Raw genomic sequence first — 20,421 nt, 5'->3', positions numbered from 1 at the left:
TATGCCATTACTTTTTAAAAGCTCTCTGATTCTTGCTGTTTCTTAAGTGACCCAGGTAGACTCCTGCTTCAGGCCTTTGTACTGTTTTCTGGGTCTGGAATGCTTTTCTCCCATATGGCTTGTTCCCTTACTTTTTTGAGGTCTTTGCTCAATGGTCAACTTATCAGACAAAACTTCCCCAATCACTTTGTATAAAATGATAACTTTTTATTCACACCAATATCCTTATCTTTCTTACTCCTCTTTATTTTTCTTTTCAGCACTATTACCTCCTGACATATACATATATATATTTGTATATTAGCTTAATTTCTCTCTTTCTCCATATGAGGCAGGAACTTAGTTCTTTGTTTTACAGATGCCTATAACAGTGCCTGGCATATGGCAGGTCTTTGATAAATATGTGAATGAATGAATGAATGAATGAATGAATGAATGTGTTGGTAAATGAATCTTACTAGAAATTTCTGTACTTGGGATTGTATTTTCTGATTTTGTAGGAAAAGATTTGAAAAACTGTTTTACAGTTCAGATTTATTGTGCCCACACAATTCTTAACTCCATTTTATTCTTCCTGTTGTAATGCATGGGTTGGGGGAAAGAATTATTCTATGTAAGATCCTAGAATTTACTCTTGTAAAATTTTCATTGAGAGAGAAATATTTATTTTCTTTCACACATTATTTACCCAATTCAACCAGAATTTACCAAACACTTAGAGTGTGCTGGTCTGTGTGTTTCGTGCCAAGGATACCGAATTAATTGACAGATAAAATTTTGGCCCTATGATGATTAAAAGTCTAATTTGGAGGAAAGTGTTAACTGAATGATAAGGTATGATGAATGCTGTGAGGGGAAAGTATAAAAAGTGCTATGGGAATGAGTAATATAGGTACCAAACCTGGTGGGGAGTTGGTGATGAATCAAACATATGAAGCTTTTACCTGAAGGATGAAGAGTAGTTAGCTGGGAGAAATAGGTTCAACAGGAAAAGAATGCTCCAGAGCAGTGACCCTGAAAAAGGATCTGTGTCTAGAAAATAAGCTCAATAAGGACAGAGACAAAATTAAACTTAACCCTGAACCCCTTTCCCTAGCACAGTTTTTGGTACATATTAAGCACTAAACCAGTAATTGCTGAATAAAGCAATGAAATGTGGTAGGTGAGGAAAAAGCCAGTTTTTTTGTTGTCTTCAAGATAAAATCAGAGAACTATATAACTTACTATACTTTATGAGTCAAATATGACTTGTAGCTTTCTGGCTTAAGCAGTGAATTGCTTGCTAAAATGGAATAAATCTGTGAGAAATTTTCATTACAAAGAATAAATTATTCAGTTTTAAACATACTCAGATACTTCAGAAAGAGATACTGCAATATTAGGTGAATTTATGCACCTTGAGCTCAGAGTCAAGTTTTGGGCTGAAGTTATGTTGTAAATTTAAATGTCAGTGGCTTATAGTAGTTAATTGAAGACATGGGAGTGAATAAGATCACCCATGTTGATGGCATAAACTAGGAAACTAGGGCCTGTTACTCTGGAGCTCTGAGGAATCTCAATGTTAAATGGTTAGGCATAAAAGGATAAGAATATAAAAGAGACTAAGGCCAGAAAGACATGAGTGCATCTGAGACAGTGGGACATACAAAACACAAAGGCAAAGAAAGCTTCAAGATGAACCAAGTAATCAGTTAAGTCAAGTGCTTCAGAGAGATCCGGTAAGATGAAGTCTGAAAAGACAAGGTTTGCTTGATCATGATGAATATAATGAGAATAATTTCAATGGAGTTGGGGTGGTTCATGGTGATTACAGAGGAAATCAATTGTAATCAGTTGAATGGTGCAGGGTAAAAGTGAATAGATAAGACTTTAACAGTTGTCTGTAATATTCATAAATTAACCAATACATCAAATTACTTAGTAAAGTATGAAAATGACCTTCATTATGCTGTTAATTTTGGCAAAGAAACTAACTGTAGATATGAGCATAGAATTTCAAATCACTAAACTCCATTTTGGATCACTAAGACTCCATTTTGGGTGGAAAGAATTAGAAAGAACATTAAAATGAATATAAAAGTCTGGAAAGAATTAATTTGAAATTAAAAGTGACTAACTTAATTTTTCTCTAGGAAGTAAAATTATACAAGGCCTTTTATCTTTTTATCCATATTTTTTTCCTCAAATGAATCTGATTTTTCCCTCTGTTTGCCTTGAATGAATCTGACTTTTTTAAATACATTAAAAATTTTGTGATTTTTAAAAAGATTTTATTTATTTATTTTTAGAGAGAGGGGAAGGGAAGAAGAGGGAAACATCAATGTGTAGTTACCTCTCACATGCCCCCTAGTGGGGACCTGGCCTGCAATCCAGGCATGTGCCCTGACTGGGAATCCTACTGGCAACCCTTTGGTTTACAGGCCTGTACTCAATCCACTGAACTACACCAGTCAGGGCAAAAATTTTGTCATTCTGAGCAAAAAATTTTGTGGTTCTGCTCTGTGCCTTACTCTTCTTTTTGTAAGATTAAAAGATTAGATTGAATGATATTTATGATTGTGTTTTTGTTCTTAGCCTCAACAACATTTGAATGATTAAAATGACAAAATAATATGCATTTGAGGTTAGACATTAAATGTTGACTGGGCCTTGTATTGTCAGTAAAATGGGACTACTTACATAGGGAATTAACAGGTTAAGAGAGGTTTTCTGCTTACTATGCCATGAGTATAAGTAAACTGTATGAAGTCCTTGCAAGATTTTTTTAGATTAAAAAAATTATATTTTTTTATCAGCTTATTGTGTTCTGTTTAAGCAGTCTAAGTAGAATAAAGTACTATATTAATTAATGTATCCATGTATGAATATAATTACTTTTGCACAAAAGAATCAATAAATTGTGTAGCTTTTTATATTTACTTTATTAATCAAGGTTTCTCTCAGCTGCCTCTTTTAAAAGCTTTATCTGAGTTGATGTAATCTCTTTTCTTTCTTCTGTTCTTTATTTTTTTAATTGTTAGTGTTCTGCTAAAATTGAACTTCCTAGCAACAAGCATTACTAGATCCAAAATCATTAAATGTTTGTTTTTAATTTAGATTCTTTAAAAAAATCCTATTGAAATATTGATTGTCATTTTTATCTTATACTTTTAAACAGCAATACTAACTTCAGAATTGCTTGTAAACAATAAAAATAAAATAATAAGTGTATGATAAAGCTTAACTATACAGATTATTAAGAAGTTTTCTTTAATAGTGAAACTGTTTTAGCATTAAGTACAAACTAAGTTAATTACTTTTTTCTCCTTTTTTTTAAATTTTTGCAAATAGCACCAAGAATTTAGCTTCCTCTTAAAAGAAAGAGTATGTCCTCTTGTGATAAAGCTCTTTTCTCCAAATATAAAGTTCAGACAAGGTTCCAACACTTCATCTTCTCCAGCACCAGTTGAAAAACCGTATTTTCCTATCTGCATGCGTTTGCTGAGAGTTGTATCTGTTCTGATTAAGCAATTTTACAGTCTTTTGGTAAGTGCTAATTTTCATATGTATTTTTGTGTGTAATTGCAGGCAGTGTTCTTCTTGAAGATGATCTGTTATAGTGTATTTAGCTGTTTCACTTCAGTTAAGCAGAATTTTATGAGGTATTCTCTTCATAAAAGTATTCTTGTATAGGTATTCTCTGAGAGAGTATAAAAGTTCATTTCATCCTTTCTTAAATCTTTCTATCAATATATTTACATAGTATTTTTAATGTACATTAAGGAGCATCATGGCCTATTGTCTGAAAGCAGATAATTTGATGAAAATTAAAATACAGTATCTTCAACTTATTCTGTTTTCAGTTACACTATAAATTAAGAAGTTAAAAATTTGGTGAACTCCAGGATTAGACATCAGTTTTGACTTCCAGTTCATATTGTATCTGTTTCACATAAATTTATGGATGCAGAATATGTTGTGATATTGCTGATCATCGTTGTATCAATGTAATGGCTTACTCTTAAACATTTAAAAAATATTTGTCAGAGAAAATGGTGTATTATATTTTTTTTAATTTTATGGTTAGTCAAATTTAGCATTGTATGATTTTTTAGCATTTATATTTTTCATTTTAATTTACAAAAATAATTATTTTTATCACCCACTGTGAGCAGTCAGTGTAGTAAATGTTAGAGACAAGCAACAACATTACAAGCTAATGGATAGTGTAGTTTTTATACTTAATTCTAAGGAGAGCTCTTTAAAATAAGGTTTTTTCTATATTTACAATATACTTGTTAGAAATTTTCTTTTCATATTCCTAATGCCTTTATGTCAAGTGAACTCAGAAATAATCTTTATAAGTACTTATAGTATTTCTGGCCACACAGGATATATCTGTAATTCATGTTGATGTATATAATGCATTGTTTAGAAATATCTGTAGAAAATCAAATCATTTTACAATGTGTTGCTATTTAGGGATACTGTAAGTTATCAGGGTTTGGTGCCAAGGGTTTAAGAGTCTTTTAGTATACTCATAATTGTTGGCTTGGACAATTTCGTTCTACCAAAATTAATAATATATAAATGAACTGTAGGTACATAAGTTTATGAATTTAGTTCATTAGCTCCATCTTTCTCTGTAAGGATTAACTTTTTAAAAATTACAGTCAATACTCCCTGCAATATAAGATTTTTGATATAATTCCCAACAATTATATTGAACTGAAAAACCAACACTTTGTCATATAATTATGTACAATTAAAAGGGAGAAGAAGAAGAAACCCAAAACACTAATTGGAAAAAATACAAACACCCTTATGTTCATGGCAATGTTATTTACAATGGCCAAAATATGGAAGCAACCCAAGTGCCATCAATAGATTAGTGGATTATAGTGGTGGTACGTATATACAATGGACTATTACTTGGCCATAAAAAGGAATGAAAGCTTACCATTTGTGACAGCATGGATGGGGTAAAGAGTATTGTGCTAAGTGAAATAAGTCAGACATATGATTTCACTTAAATGTGTAATCTAAAGAACAAAATAAACAAAATAGAATCATACTCATAGATACAGGGAACACACTTAATGGTTGCAAGAGGGGAGTGGGGATTAGAGGGCTTGGTGAAAAAGGTGAAGAGATTAACAACTACAAATTAGTAGTTACAAAATAGTCACGGAGATATAAAGTACAGCATAGGGAGTACAGTCAATATTATTATAATAATTATGTATGATACTTGAAATATCAGGGGACACTTTGTAAAGTATATGATTAACCACTATGCTGTAACACCTGAAACTAATATAAAATAATATTGAATGTAAAATGTAATTGAAAAATATATTTTTTAAATGGAGGAGAAATTCTGAGTCTTTACATTGAAAACTTTTAGAAACTTTTAAAGTTGAGTTGAAATTTGCTGAAAATAAATGAAAAAATAGCTTAGTTTCTCCAAAGATTAAAAGCTTTTGTCAGCTATTATACATGTCAGCTATTATATTTTCTGTATTATATTTATTTATAGTGTGTTTCATTACACAAAGAAACTTTTAAAACATGTAAACCAAAGTAACATCAGCAAGATAGTGGAATAGGAAGCTGAGGGCATTTGTTTCCCATGGAGACACTGATTTAACAGTGGTATATATACCAGATTGTATTTGTGAAAACTTCAGAAACCAGTTGAGAGAATACAGCACCCCATGCAAGGGCAAGGGCAAGAAGACAGTCATTATAGTAGGTAGGACAGTCCATTGCACTTACCTGCTATATCTCCTCCCACTCCTGGCATAGCACAGCACAGGCATGATCAAGAGAAAGTTTGAAATTTATGGCTTCTCCTTCAGGTGGGAAAAAAAGATGAAATGTGTAACCAGCATTCTAACTTTTTGCAGTACTACCCAAGGGACTGGTTTTTGTTTCACCTAATTCTTGGAGCACTGACAGGAAAGGTGGCAGCACCCTTGAATTCCTGGGGGCCTGTTGAAAACAAAGGCAAGCCTTAAGGCTTGCTACATTACCAGAGATTGCAATACTCCAGACATACACCAGGGGAGCTCCTGAGTAGAAACAGGCAAACCTCTTGAGCTCTGAAATTACACATACAAGCCCAGAGGAGACACATTAGCAGAAAAGGTTTGTGAGGATCCCAAAATTCTCTAGCTGGATTGATGGGTGAAGATCTTTTCTTATAAAACTAATCCAGAAAGAATACAGTTGACTGTATTCTCAAATGCCCAATTTAAACAGAAAATACAGCATACAAATAAAAGGGAAAACATGGCCCAAAGGAACAAAATAAATCTTTAGAAACTGATCCTAAAGAAAGGGAGCACCATTAGTTACCTGGAAAGGATTTAAAATAACTACCATAAAGATGCTCAACGAGCTAAAAGGAACACAGACAATTAAATGAAATCAGGAAAATTGTATGTGAACAAAATGAGACTTAACAAAATCATAGAAACTATAAAAAAATTCTGAAAAAAATTCTGAAGCTGAAGAATACAGTAACGGTTGTGAAAAATTTACCAGATGAGATCAACAGTGGACTAGATCAAGCAGAAGAAAGAATTGACAGACTTAAAGACAGGCCATTTGAAATTGTCAAGTCAGAGGAGCAAAAAGAAAAAATAATTAAGAGACCCTAAGGGACTTATGGGAGCAGACCAATATATGCATGTCTAAGAAAAAAGAACTCTGTTCTACTCATACAATACCTCTGACACCAGATATGGAGATTTTTTTCCTGCACTTACCAAGTCTCTGACAGCTAGGTGTCCTACATTTCAATTCCATAAAAGTGGGTAACCAGGTAACCCACAACTTCTGTCTAACTTGGCTACAAATGGGAGGTTGTAAACCATGATACTCACTCTGGTTTAAATAATTTTCTAGAGTGGTTCACAGAACCTAGGAAAATATTTTCCTTGTTAGAGGTATCCCCCTACCTTCTGAAAGTTTGTGTTAAGTTACTTCACTTTTCGAAGACCCTACATTAGTGCCTGTTTTTGTTAACCAAAAGAAATATATAAAGGATTTTTGCTTTTATGAAAAATGTTGTTGCTGTACTAATGTTGGTCTTTCATAAAAGCAAAGTTGTGTAACAGAAACTATTGGTAAGTAGGGGATACTCAACTTGACCCCATTTTGGCTTACTAATATTTTCTTAGGAATGCTCTACTTTAGATAGTGGAGGTAACCTGTATTCCTGATTTATTACAAAGGATATTTTAAAGGATACCGATGACCAGGCAGATGGAGAGATATACAGGGTATAGTCTGGAAGGGTCCTGAAAGCAGGAGCTTTTGTCCCCATAAAGTAGGTATGCCATCCTCCTAACATGTTGATGTATTTGCCAGCCTGGAAACTCCCCAGACTTCTTCATGCTTTTGGGATTTTTATGGAAGTTTCATCATGGAGGCATCAATTAACTCAATGTCCACCTCTCCTCTCTCTCCAGAGAATTGGGGGTAGTCCTGAAAGTACCAATCTTCTAATCATGGCTTGGTCTTTCTGGTAAACACTGACTATCCTGGCTTCCACTGAGAGTTATCTCATTAGAACAAAAGATGCTCCTATCCCCCAGGAAATCCAAGGGATTTAGGAGCTCTACCAAATGCTCCTATCACTTATAAAATTACATTAGGTGATCTTTGTCAGGAATTAGGTGTCAAAGACCAAATATTAGAACGCTATATAAAAGGGTTTTAGGAGTTCTGTGTCTGGGGCAGAGATCTATATGTATAATATCCTGTAATTTCATAATGCATTATGGGAGACTAAGAAAGGGGCAGAGAGACTATTTGAAGAAGTAATGGCTGAAGATTTCTCAAATTTGAAGAAAAATACAAATTCATGAAGCTTAAAAAATTCAAACTAGAATTAATCCAAAGAGGTCTATTCTAAGACATAATCAAGCTGTCAGAAGTCACAAAGTATCTTTAATGCAGCAAAAGAAAAGCAATTCTTCAAGTGCAGGGGTGCTCTCAGAAGATACTAATAAGATTTCTCAGCAGAAATTTCTTCAGCCAGAAGAGAATGGAATGACATATTCAGAGTACTGGGGTGGGGAGGGGAGCAGTCAACTAAGAATATTGTATCTAGCAAAACTTTCCTCCTAAAGTGAAAGTAAAATTAAGACTTTCCCAGATAAACAAAAACTAAGAGAGTTTATTGCCTATGACTAGGCCAAATATATGTCACTTCCTTACTTACTGTATTTGTTGTGTATAGTTTGCTCCAATGTATAATGCACACCCATGTTTTTGGCTCAAACTTCCAGGAAAGTATTTTTCATTTAAATTTTTTAGTTCAATTTTTAATTTATATTTAGAAACAAAACTGATTATTGTATTCCAAGGTATCATTTTGCATATGGACATCATTGCTTTCTAGAGTTATACTTTTAATGTGTAAACATAAGCCTAAATAAAAGAATTAAAAACATTTATATAGATACAGAATTAGTACTACCCATGTATAAGGTATTTCCTTATTTTTCTCTCAAAAATTTGGGCAAAAAGTGTTTATTATGCACAGCAAAATATGGTATTCCTTAAATATTATCAAAGTTGTCTTAGGAAGACATTTTCCTCTTCCCTCTCTAAAATGCTATTTTAACTAATTAACATAAGACTATAGGAAGAGAAGTCATTCCTCCTTTTCCTTTTTTAAAAAATTCTCAGCTGAGGATATGTTTATTGATTTTAGAGAGGAGAGAGAGAAACATTGAGTGGTTGCCTCCCATACACTCCCCAACTAGGGGGGGAAATTGAACCCACAACCTAGATATGTGCCCTGACTGGGAATTGAACCCGCAACCCTTTGGCATATGTGATGACACTCCACTCAGCTGAGCCACCCTGCCAGGACCTCATTTTCCTTTTCATTTCCACCAGTCAGTCATGGCATTCAAGTATTCTGTTCTCAGCAATAATGTAGCATGTTTATATCTTCATCATAGCAAATGCAGAATTCACATTTTATTTCTGTTCCCAAACCAAGAATTACCAAATTATCTTTTATTTTCCTAAAACTTGATGCTAAATTGTGTCCCCTCCAATATGATGGTATTTGGAGATGGGGTCTTTGGGAGATAATTAGGTTTATATGGGATCAGAAGAGTAGGACCCTCATGATGGGATTAGTTCCCTTATAAAAGGAGACACTGGAGAGCTTGTGCTGTCTCTCTCTACCTTGTGACAACCAGTGCACTAGAGCACAGGTGGCAAACACAAGGCCCCCGAGTCAAATCCAGCTCTCCACCTTGTTTTATTTAGCCTGGCACCTTGTTTCTACCCGGTGGCAGCACCAAGCTCTTGCTTAATTGTTAAGGAGTAGTTACATTTATACAGTCCTAAAATTACATTCAGCCCTTTGAAGGCAACCTTGAGGCTAATATGATCCCTAGTGAAAATGAGTTTGACACCCCTGCACTAGAGAATCAGCGTTTCCCCTCAATATTCATCAGCATATCTTGTTCTGTCGAGTAGCTCAGAGCTGAAGATAACTAATCTTCAAAAGTTAGTACTGTTAACATATCTAGAGGAATGCCCCAGTCATTTAGGTACAGATAAAACATCAACTGCACCATATTCTTACCCCTTTCTAATATCTGGGCTAGATTCTTCTTTGCCCACTGAATCACTTAGGCTCCATGCCCAGATATCTTTTTAAGGAAGATATCTTTAAAGAATTTATGAAATATAATTATAACTGATCAGCCATCAATTATATCACCACATTTATATTTTACTTCCACTCTAAAGCAAATAGAGCACAGTTTAAAACACCTAGTATATCTCTTCTCTGAATTTGACTTAACTGCTTCTGAAAAGGAATGAAAAGGGCTAGATTGACTTGTCCAACCTAATTTTCTAATGCACATACATTTCTCTAACAGAGGATCTTATCACTAATAATTCCATGACTCCTGCCTTTAAATGTTCTACCTGCTTTCTTCAACATCTCATAAGCCAACAGTTATCTTATATACATGATTCCTTATTTAGGCATTCAATAGTATTGCCACCAGGATGACTTTGATTCATCTCAAATATCCATTGTTTCTTGACTGTTATCCGGTATCAAAGAACTACAAAAATTCAGAAACATTCAACACCCTTCATGGTAGTATATAATGGAGTTCGTGAAGTATCTTCATACCACAATTGGACTTAAGCCATAGGTACTAAACTTGATACCTGTTTCCCTATGACTGCATCCTCTAGGGGGAAAGGTTTAAGAGTTCCAAAATAGGGTCTTCTTACTGATGCCCTTGAGAACAATTCAGTGTCCTCAACACTAGTTCTCTGATTAGACTTTCACCCTTGGCAAGGAGGAAGGGAGACCAAAGTTCCAGACTTCAGGAGAGAGGCTCTCTTTTACTCAAATCACAATATTTCAGTGGCTATAACATAAATTAAGTGATTGTTTGATTTGTATTGGATTCACTCTGTCATAGAAGAGATGATGCACTCTTTAAGGCAACTTTTGTAACATTAATAATTTCTTTGGCTGTGATATACTTAATGATTCTGAGATCCTTAGTTTTCTGGCCTGAAAACCTAACCAATGAGCCATCAATTATATCACCATGTTTCTATTTTACTTCCACTCTAAAGCAAATAGAGCACAATTTGAAAGACCTACTAATGTTAAAATTCTTCTATAGATATAACTGTTGCCCATGATTCTTTCTTTTAAGAGCTCTTCACTAAAAGAGGATAATTTCATTAAAAAATAATAATAATGCATTCTGTATTTGCATGCCACTTTGTTTAAGATAGTTTATTTTTCTCATATTTTTCAGGAAGGTGTAGGTCCTTTAAAAGAAGGTTACCTAGCTTGTTGTAATCCACCAAGTTGGTGTTTAAAGAAGCTGAGCCATCTGACTTCCAACCCAGTGCTTGCCAACTACATCATGTTTAGGACAGTGGCAAACCTTTGCCTTATGACTTCCCCAGTCATAGCAGTCTAAGGATAAAGTTGGTTTTAATTATCCCTCCTTCTTTATCCTCATGATAATGTCCTACTTTTAAGCATCCAGTTCAAAATACAGAAAGGCATTAAAAATTACCAATTGCTGCCCCGGCTGGTATGGCTCAGTAGATTGAGTGCCAACCTGTGAACCAAAAGGTTGCTGGTTCAATTCCCAGGCAGGGCACGTGCCTGGGTTTCAGGCCAGGTCCTCAACAGAGGGCCTGTAGGAGGCAACCGATCTGTTGTGCATTGATATTTCTCTCCCATTCTTTCTCTTGCCCTTCCCTTCTCTCTCCGTAAATAAAATATTTTTTAAAAGATTACCAACTGCTAAGACTTTGGACTAAAATTCTGAGGGCTGCTATATTCCTCAAATTTCTTGCCCTATGGTATGAGGTCTGTCCGGAAGTTATTCAGCCATGTAATATGAAAAATAGAGACATTTATTGAAGAAGATCCAAGATGCAAGAAACATTGTACATAGGACAGTGACACCTCAGTCCCCTTCAAAGTAGGCACTTTGGGACCTCACACAGTTCTCCCAATCACCATCAGCTGCCCCATCATATTTTCCTGACTCATTGACAGGTTGAAATCTCTTTCCTTTCAAAGGTGATTTTAGTTTGGGAAAAGTAAGAAGTCGCAGGGCACCTTATCTGGGCTCTAGGGGGCTGAGTCACCTGGGTAATTTGATGTTTCCCCAAAACACTGCAGGAGAGGTGATACATGTGTGGACATGTTGTCATCATGAAACTGCCAGTCACCAGTTGCCCGTAGCTGCAACCTTCTGAATCATCTGAATAGTTTCCATGGAGGAATGTTCAAACCTAACGCAAAATTTGATGCAGATTTGTTACTGTGCTTGCTCAGTTATTTTGAATGTGATGGCCACACAGTGCACATGCTCATTCAACAGTGTCTACTGCCCCTACTGACTGCTACAGTGAAATCTTCATTATTCACACATGTGCATTCCAGTCCACTCTCCTTAGCTGCCAGGTTGCGTCCATGATACTCAAATGAATGGCTGGACTTTTTCAGGACAGACTTTGTATACTCACTGATTTCAGGGCACCCATAGCTAAAACACCCAAAAACTTGTCACACTTGGAATAGAAGGAAGATTCAGTTCAGCCTAGTGATCACAGATGTCAGGTTAATTCTCACCTCCCAGAGGTCCTGTTTGTCCTCAACTAATGTGTAATAGAAACAGTCCTCTAAATTCTGATATATTGGTTACATTTTGTTCATTCATTCAGTCATCAGACATTCAATGAATAATGTTGAGAAATGGACTTTAAACATTAGTTATATACAAACAGCTTGCATAACAGATGGTTTGTGTTATTAATAAAGGTTAATGATAACTGATGTTTAATAAATATGTACTAAGTTTTGTTCTAGGTATTTCAAGTATCTTATACCTGTCAACTACTGAAGGTTCCTTTTTGTTTTCCTACTAGAAAACATACACTAAAGGTGCCTTGGCTTATTTTCTGTTTGTTTTTAAACAGCAAGAGAATACATGGAAAAACCATGTGGTATTACTGAAGGGGTAGAGCATATCCTATCAATAGCTTACCAGCCAGGAATAAGGGTGGCACGATGGTGCATAGTACTTTCTAAAGAAAAAGGATAATAAATTAATCACGTTAGCAGATCACTATTGTGTGTTTTTAGGGATGTATTAAGAGAGACACTATTTTTTTTGTTTTTTTACTGTTAGTTTTTCCATATACAACTATTTTTTTCTTTTTTTTCTCTACTCCCCATTCAGAATTTTTATTTAAAATTAAAAGATTTTATTTGTCCATAGGACCAAGTTAAGAATAAGAAGGCAATTTATAATACTTAAATTTAAAGAAGTATTATTTAAAAATCTTACACTCTTTAGGTAACTGAATGTGAGATATTTCTGTCACTTCTGGTGAAATTTCTGGATGCAGATAAACCACAGTGGCTCCGAGCTGTTGCAGTAGAATCAATACACCGACTCTGTGTGCAGCCTCAGCTGTTAAGGTAAACTACAGCAATACTTTGTTAAATGTATAGGTTCATATTTATGCCAGTAGGAAAAGTTTAAATATTTGTTCCCAAATATTTAGTGATTTCTAAAAAGAAAGTATATTGTGTACATTTGGGGAGGGTAGGGGTGTGGGTGTGGAAAGAACTGGAAAGTGGCATAAAGTGTGGTTAATGAGAGCCATCGGCCAAATATACTGAGTTAACGTGGCCAGGATAATTTTTTTAGAACATTAGTCTCAGTCTGAACCTTTGTCCTAAATTAGTAAAATCACTCAAGTATGAAGTTTTAAGTATAGCACTAAGACTGACTTATTAACATTACTTGATATTAAAAAAGTCAAAAATTTTTGATATGTCTAAATATTTTCCCCAGAAACATTTAAAATTATTTTACAGGTCATTTTGTCAGTCCTATGATATGAAACAACATTCTACCAAGGTTTTTCGTGATATTGTAAATGCACTGGGATCTTTTATCCAGTCATTGTTTCTTGTCCCTCCTACTGGAAATCCTGCTACAGCAAATCAAGCTGGTAAGGCTTATTCATATTTGTATCTTCTGTCATAATTTATAATATTCACTAGTCCTAGCAGATGTTTTATAGAAATCCTGTGACTGAGAAATTTGGATTAACTAAATATTATATCTGTTTTATAACATGTTATATTTATTTATAATATTATATATTTTATATATAAGTATAAATAAAGACTTAACATTTAAAGAATAATTTGATCTCACTGAAGCAACTGTGTTTATTTCTCTCCAGAATATGCTTTCTTTTCTGATATATTTTCAGTTTTTCTAATATCAAAAGTTTAGATGCTAATCTTCATTTTAGAAGAAACCTCATTTGTTGCCTTTCTTTTAAAAAGTCTGGTTACTATGTCAGGAGATCTTTTAGTCATTCTTTTAACAAAATAAGTGAAGTGTATTTAAATTTGGAAATCAATGTCTCTTTGTTTCCCTTTACCTACTTTTTCTTCCACTTTTTATTTTCTGATTCATGGCTTTTTATTTTTTATTCCCCACCTCTAATAAAAAGTGACTGATGAAAGGTATATTATAAAGTTTGTCTGTAGACTCTCTAATAGCTAAAGCAGGATTGTTAAATTTCATTTATTTATGTGATATCCATTCCTATAGCACTGTTTTTATTTTTTTTTTAAGATTTTATTTATTTATTTTTAGACAGAGGGGAAGGGAGGGAGAAAGAGGGGGAGTGAAACATCAATGTGTGGTTGCCTCTTGCTCACTCCCTACTGGGAACATGGCCTGCAACCCAGGCACGTGCCCTGAATGGAGATTGAACTGGTGATGCTTTGGTTCACAGGCCCATGCCTATAACACTGTTTTTAAAAATTGACCAGGTCTTTGACAAGTAGTGATTTGTAATTAAGTACTGAAATGGTATCTTTGTTATCTTCCCCTTATATAATAGGAAACAATAATGCAGGTGGCACTGTCTCAGCACCAGCTAACTCAGGAATGTTGGGGATTGGTGGAGGTGTTACGTTACTACCAGCATTTGAATACAGAGGAACTTGGATACCTATTCTGACTATAACAGTACAAGGCAGTGCTAAAGCAACCTAGTAAGTAGTAATAGCAGTATTTTGTAAAAAATGATATTGTTGGGAATGATATTGTATCCTAAAATATTACTCTGTTATATTTTAAATTTTAGACCTAGTATTTTAACACATTTTTAGAATTGATTTTCTTGTGTTACATTTTGAGAAACTTAGGTAGGACTGGCTTTCTTTCTTTCTTTCTTTCTTTCTTTCTTTTTGGTGCTATTTGGAGATTAACAGCATTATAAAACAAATTATGACTTTTTACCTAGGGACCTATTCAGCTATTTTGTATGGTGTTTTGATTTAAGTGTGTGGCTTGATTTCAGATCCTGTGAACTTAGGTTTTCTTTTTTTCTTTTTTTTTTTTAAGATTTTATTTATTTATTTTTAGAGAGGGAAGGGAGGGAGAAAGAGAGAGAGAGAGAAACATCAATGTGCGGTTGCTGGGGGCCGTGACCTGCAACCCAGGCATGTGCCCTGACCGGGAATCGAACCTGCGATGCTTTGGTTCGCAGCCTGAGCTCAATCCACTGAGCTATGCCAGCCAGAGCGAACTTAGGTTTTCTAATAGTACTGTTACCTTCAGCAAATTAGTTCACCTTTTTAAATTTTATTTTCCTTTTCTATAAAAAGAGAACAGTGATATATCAACTTTTCAGCCAGAAAACATTGGGTGTTCTTTTGCACATGGATTAATTAGCATGTTCATGTTGGAGCTTCCCTGTTGATTGGCATATTTCATTAATTCAATGTGAGGTTCAGTGTAAAATTGTTTTCATTACTTTCTTGAAGCCTCACATATAAATTTAATTGTTTATTCTGTTCTAATTGTGTATTCTGTTTTTTTTAGACATTTAAATGTGTTATAATTTAAAAAGTTAACTGCTATATACACAGAAGTAGTCTCAACATAAGTATTATAACATATTCTTTTTAAATTATATTTTATTGATTGTGTTATTATAGTTGTCCTGTTCTTTTTCTTCCCCTTTATTCCCTTCTGCCTTGCACCCCACTCCCTCCAGAATTTCCCCTCTTAGTTCATGTCCATGGGTCATACATTTAAGTTCTTTGGCTTCTCCATTTCTTCTACCATTCTTAACCTCACCCTGTCTATTTTTTACCTACCATGTATGCTACTTATTCCCTGTACCTTTCCCCCATTCTCTCTCTCCCCACTGATAACCCTCCATGTGATCTCCATTTCTGGGAATCTGTTCCTGTTCTAGTTGCTTGCTTAGTTTGTTTTCATTTTTGTTTTTTAGGTTCAGTTGTAGATAGTTGTAAGTTTTTTGTCATTTTACTGTTCATAGTTTTGATTTTCTTCTTTTTCTTAGATAAGTCCCTTTAACATTTCATATAGTAAGGGCTTGATGAGGATGAACTCCTTTAACTTGACCTTATCTGGGAAACACTTTATCTTCCCTTCCCTAAATGATAGCTTTGCTGGATAGAGTAATCTAGGTTGTAGGTCCTTGCCTTTCATGACTTCAAATACTTCTTTCCAGCTCCTTCTTGCCTGCAAGGCTTCTATTAAGAAATCAACTAGTAGTCTTATGGGAACTCCTTTGTAGGTAACTCTCTGCTTTTCTCTGGCTGCTTTTAAGATTCTCTCTTTATTTTCAATCTTGGGTAATTTAATTATGATGTGTCTTGGTGTGTTCCTCCTTAGGTCTGATTTCTTTGGGACTCTGTGAGCTTCCTGGACTTGCATGCCTATTTCCTTTGCCAGATTGGGAAAGTTTCCTTCATTGTTTTTTAAAATAAGTTTTCAGTTTCTTGCTCTTCCTCTTCTTCTGGCACCCTTATAATTTGGATGTTGGAACATTTCAAGTTGTTTCAGAGACTTCTGAGCCTGTTTTCATTTTTTTTTTTGAGTTCTTGTTTCTTCATTCTGTTCCAGTTTAATGTTTATTTCTTCCTTCTGTTCCATATTGTTGATTTAAACATGGTTTCCTTCTCTTCACTGTTGGTTCCCTGTATATTTTTCTTTATTTCACTTTGTATAACCTTCACTTCTTCCTTTATTTTGCATCCATACCCAATCATTTCTGTGAACATACTGATTACCAGTGGTTTGAACTCTGCATGTGATATGTTGGTTATCTCCTGTTCCTTAGTTCTTTTTCTGGAGTTTTGATCTGTTCTTTCATTTGGGCTATATTTCTTTGTCTCAGCACACCTGTTCTGTTGTAAGGGGTGGAGCTTTAGATATTCACCAGGGCGGGGCAACCCAGGTCACTGCCTTATGTTGCTGTATGTGGTGGAGAGGTCCAAGAGGGAACAATGCTGCTTTGCTTGCTGGGTCTCCACTGGCTTTCGGTCACTTCCTCAGCTGCCCACAAGTAAATTGGCCCCTTCTAGTGCTAATTCCCAGGTGGGTGGGTCCCAGGTGGGTGGGTAGGACCCTATGGGTCCCTCCAACAGACTCTGCTAAGAGACACAGGGAGTTTCTCCCCCCACACACACACACAACCCCTACAGGTTTTTACAGCCAGAGGTTTTGAGGCTTTATTTCCTGCGATGGAACCCTGGGCTGTGCTGTCTCACTCCCTGGTTGTTCCTCCCAGTTTATCCCCATGCCCATGTGGGACTGCCTGTTTTCCAACCGCTGCCTTGCTGCATGTCCACTCTGCCTTGGCTGTCCATTTCTGCCCCTCCTACAAGTCCAGATAAATGTTTCTTCTTTGACTCCTTGGTTGTCGAACTTCCATATGGTTTGATTTTCTGGCCATATGGTTTTTTTGTTTTTAAATTTGTTGTTGCCCTTCTTTTGGTTGAGTGAGGAAGGAAAGCATATCTACCTATGCCTCCATCTTGATCAGAAGTCCTATATTCTTTCAGTTCTCTACAATGGCTTCTTTCAAAGTTGGGCTTGTAACAGGTTTTGCAACTTGACCTTAACTTTTAAATATTTAAATAAATGTGTTATGTTTTATAAAAACAGAATTTATGTAGTAATTCTAATAAAATAGCATTGAAACAGTGAGGTAAGAAAGTGTGTGCTTTCTTTTACATTTGTGGTATAAATAAAAAGTATAAATTACCTTTGTATCTTAACTATTTTAGCACTTCAAGTCTATACCATAGAATTTGGGAATTAGAGTTTCTGATATTTAGGATTATTTTATCTGTTACAGATGTAGTTTCCCAGTAGATTATATGTTCTTTAAAAAGAGGGATTTGTTTAACAAGTTGCTTAACACTTACTAGTTTTGTTTGTGGCTCTATAAGGCTAATTAGCCAGGTAAAAATTAGACCCAGAAACTTTACCTCTCCATTTGAGCTTAAATTTCTTGAATAATAATGTAAATACATTTTTATTGATTACTTAAATTTTAAAACGCTCAGAGTTGGCACATATTAGAAGTTAAATTGATAGGCTTTAGGATCTGACTTGGGTTAAAAACTGATTAATAACTGTTGCCTTAGTCCTCAGTTTCATAATCTCGTAGAGTTTTTGTGAGCAGTTAAATGAGAATATATACAAAAGACTTGAGGAGTCCCAGGTTGAGAGTCAATAAATGATAGCTATTTATATGTGTTTTTATTTTTTATCTCAAGTTTTACATTTTTAATAAACATTCTGCCTTATCTATTCTTGATTATGATTCAGAGACTTTTAGAATTTGAAATACTAAACAAATTTTATTAACTTTTCTTAGTGATTTTAATTTTGCTTTTGATACATAATTCATATACCATAAAATTCACCCTTTTACAGTATACAATTTATGGTTTTATTATATTCAAAAGTTATGCAGTCATAACCACCATCTAAGTCCAGAAATTTTTTGTTCCAGAAAGAAACTCCATATTCATTAGCATTCATTCTCCAGTCTCCTTTTCCCCACCCCCAAGCAATCACTAATCTACTTTCTGTCTCTGTTGATTTGCCTGGTCTGAATATTATTTCATATATATGGAGTCACACAATAAATATTCTTTTGTGTCATGCTTCTTCAGTATAATGTTTTTAAGGTTCATCCATGTAGGTACTTAACTTCTTTTTATGGCTGAATAATATTCCAATGTATGATATATCATTTTGTTTATCTCTTCATTAATGATAGACATTTGGATTGTTTCCACTTTTTGGCAATAAATAATGCTGCTATGAGCATTTGTCTACAAGTTTTTGCATAGACATATGTTTTCATTTCTCTTGGATACATACCTAGAAGTGACACTGTTGGGTCATATAGTTACTGTATGTATAACTTCTTGAAGAACTGCCAAACTATTTTCTCAAGTGACCACACCATTTTACATTCCCACCAACAATGTATGGGAGTTGAGATTTCTCCACATCCTCAACAATGCTTGTCATTGTCTATCTTTTGGTTGTAGCCGTCCCAGGAGGTAAGTGTTTTTGCCCATGTGTTCTAAGAAGTTTTAGTTTTACCTCTTATGTTTAGATCACTGATTCATTTTGTGTTCATTTTTGTTTAATATAGGGCTCCAATCTCACTCTTTTATATGTGAATATCCAGTTCTAGCACCATTAATTCTTTCCTCATTGAATTGTTCTTTCTACATTGAATTATCTCAACATATTATGAAATTAAAGAAATTAAAACCATAATTCTCTATTTGCCATGATTTAAGACAAAACATTTGTTGTCTTTTTTTAAAGCTTTGTCCTAACCATGGGTAGAAATTCCTCTAAAATTTGAACTTGACACATTGATGCTCTAAGTGTTATTTTTAACATGTTGGCAGATTTTATCTGGGATAAGTGAGCTTGATATCTCACAATAATAAATACTTTTTCCCCAGTGTGAAAGCATCTTCTTTTTTAGAGGATTGATTTGATTTGATAGCTCCTTATTTTAAAAGCTCCAAGTCAGTATTTGGATGTTTTATAATTGCTTTAAATCTTACTCTACATTGTATGTAAATTTTGGTTTTTTAAATATCAACAATTCATGAAAATCTTGGCACAATTTGGGGAGAGACAAAAGAGTAAATTATTAAAATAATCAGTTATGTCAGTGATCAGGCTGTAACTTTTCTAATGAATTTCTTAGAATACCATGCAGGAGGAGGAAACAAACTCAGTAATGTTCATTTACTTTTGCTATTCTGTTAATAGCAAACCAAATGTATTTCTGTAATCTACAGATTATAGAAATAGTTTAATATATTTTCACCACTGAGGCTTCCAATTAGTGTTTTGGTTTTTGCATAATTTCAGCCTAGAGATGTTGGACAAAGTCGAGCCTCCAACTATACCAGAAGGTTATGCCATGTCTGTAGCATTCCATTGTTTGCTAGACCTTGTACGTGGAATCACTAGTATGATTGAAGGAGAGCTAGGAGAGATTGAAACAGAATGTCAGACTACCAGTGAAGCAGCTTCTTCACCAACACAGTCATCGGAACAGCCAGAATTACAGTCAACATCAGACCAAATGGATAAGGAAAGAGGTATATTTTTATGATCTATATTTTTAATTACTAATTTGAAATAATTTGAAATTTACAGCGAGGTGCAAAATAATAGAGTTCCCATGTATTCTTCACCCTGATTTCCCAGTAGTCAACAACACCCTATTTGCATTATCATTCTCTCTGTTTATATATATGTCACTGTCCTTTTTTTTCTGAACCATTTCAGAATAAGTTGGAGATGTGAGGCCCCTTAATACTTTAATGTGTATTTTCTAAAAATAAGGACAGTTTCCTATATAACCACAGTACAGTCACCATTAGAAATTAAGCATCAATCCAATATTATCATCTAATCCCAGACCCCATTTAAATTTTCCCATTTGCCCCAGTAACATTTTTATGGCCCAGGGTCACATATTGAATTTAGTCCCATAACTCTGTACTGC

At 34.6% G+C, this 20,421-nt stretch overlaps 1 protein-coding gene across 5 annotated transcripts in view; it reads left to right on the top strand.

The window, feature by feature from the left end:
- MON2 (MON2 homolog, regulator of endosome-to-Golgi trafficking) overlaps positions 1-20,421 on the top strand; it is a 113,304-nt gene that overhangs the window by 33,315 nt on the left and 59,568 nt on the right. For all 5 annotated transcript variants that reach the window (XM_045829176.1, XM_045829174.1, XM_045829175.1 and 2 more), the window contains 5 exons: positions 3,331-3,525; positions 12,873-12,997; positions 13,400-13,536; positions 14,446-14,599; positions 19,779-20,011. In XM_045829176.1, coding sequence (XP_045685132.1) covers positions 3,331-3,525; positions 12,873-12,997; positions 13,400-13,536; positions 14,446-14,599; positions 19,779-20,011 — 844 coding nt within the window. The remainder of the gene's footprint in view (positions 1-3,330; positions 3,526-12,872; positions 12,998-13,399; positions 13,537-14,445; positions 14,600-19,778; positions 20,012-20,421) is intronic.

This window comes from Phyllostomus hastatus, unplaced genomic scaffold (assembly GCF_019186645.2).
Source record: "Phyllostomus hastatus isolate PE091 unplaced genomic scaffold, TTU_PhHast_1.1 phas_scaffold_93, whole genome shotgun sequence".
Classification (NCBI taxonomy): Eukaryota; Metazoa; Chordata; class Mammalia; order Chiroptera; family Phyllostomidae; genus Phyllostomus; species Phyllostomus hastatus.
This window is presented reverse-complemented; position numbering and strand designations above follow the sequence as displayed.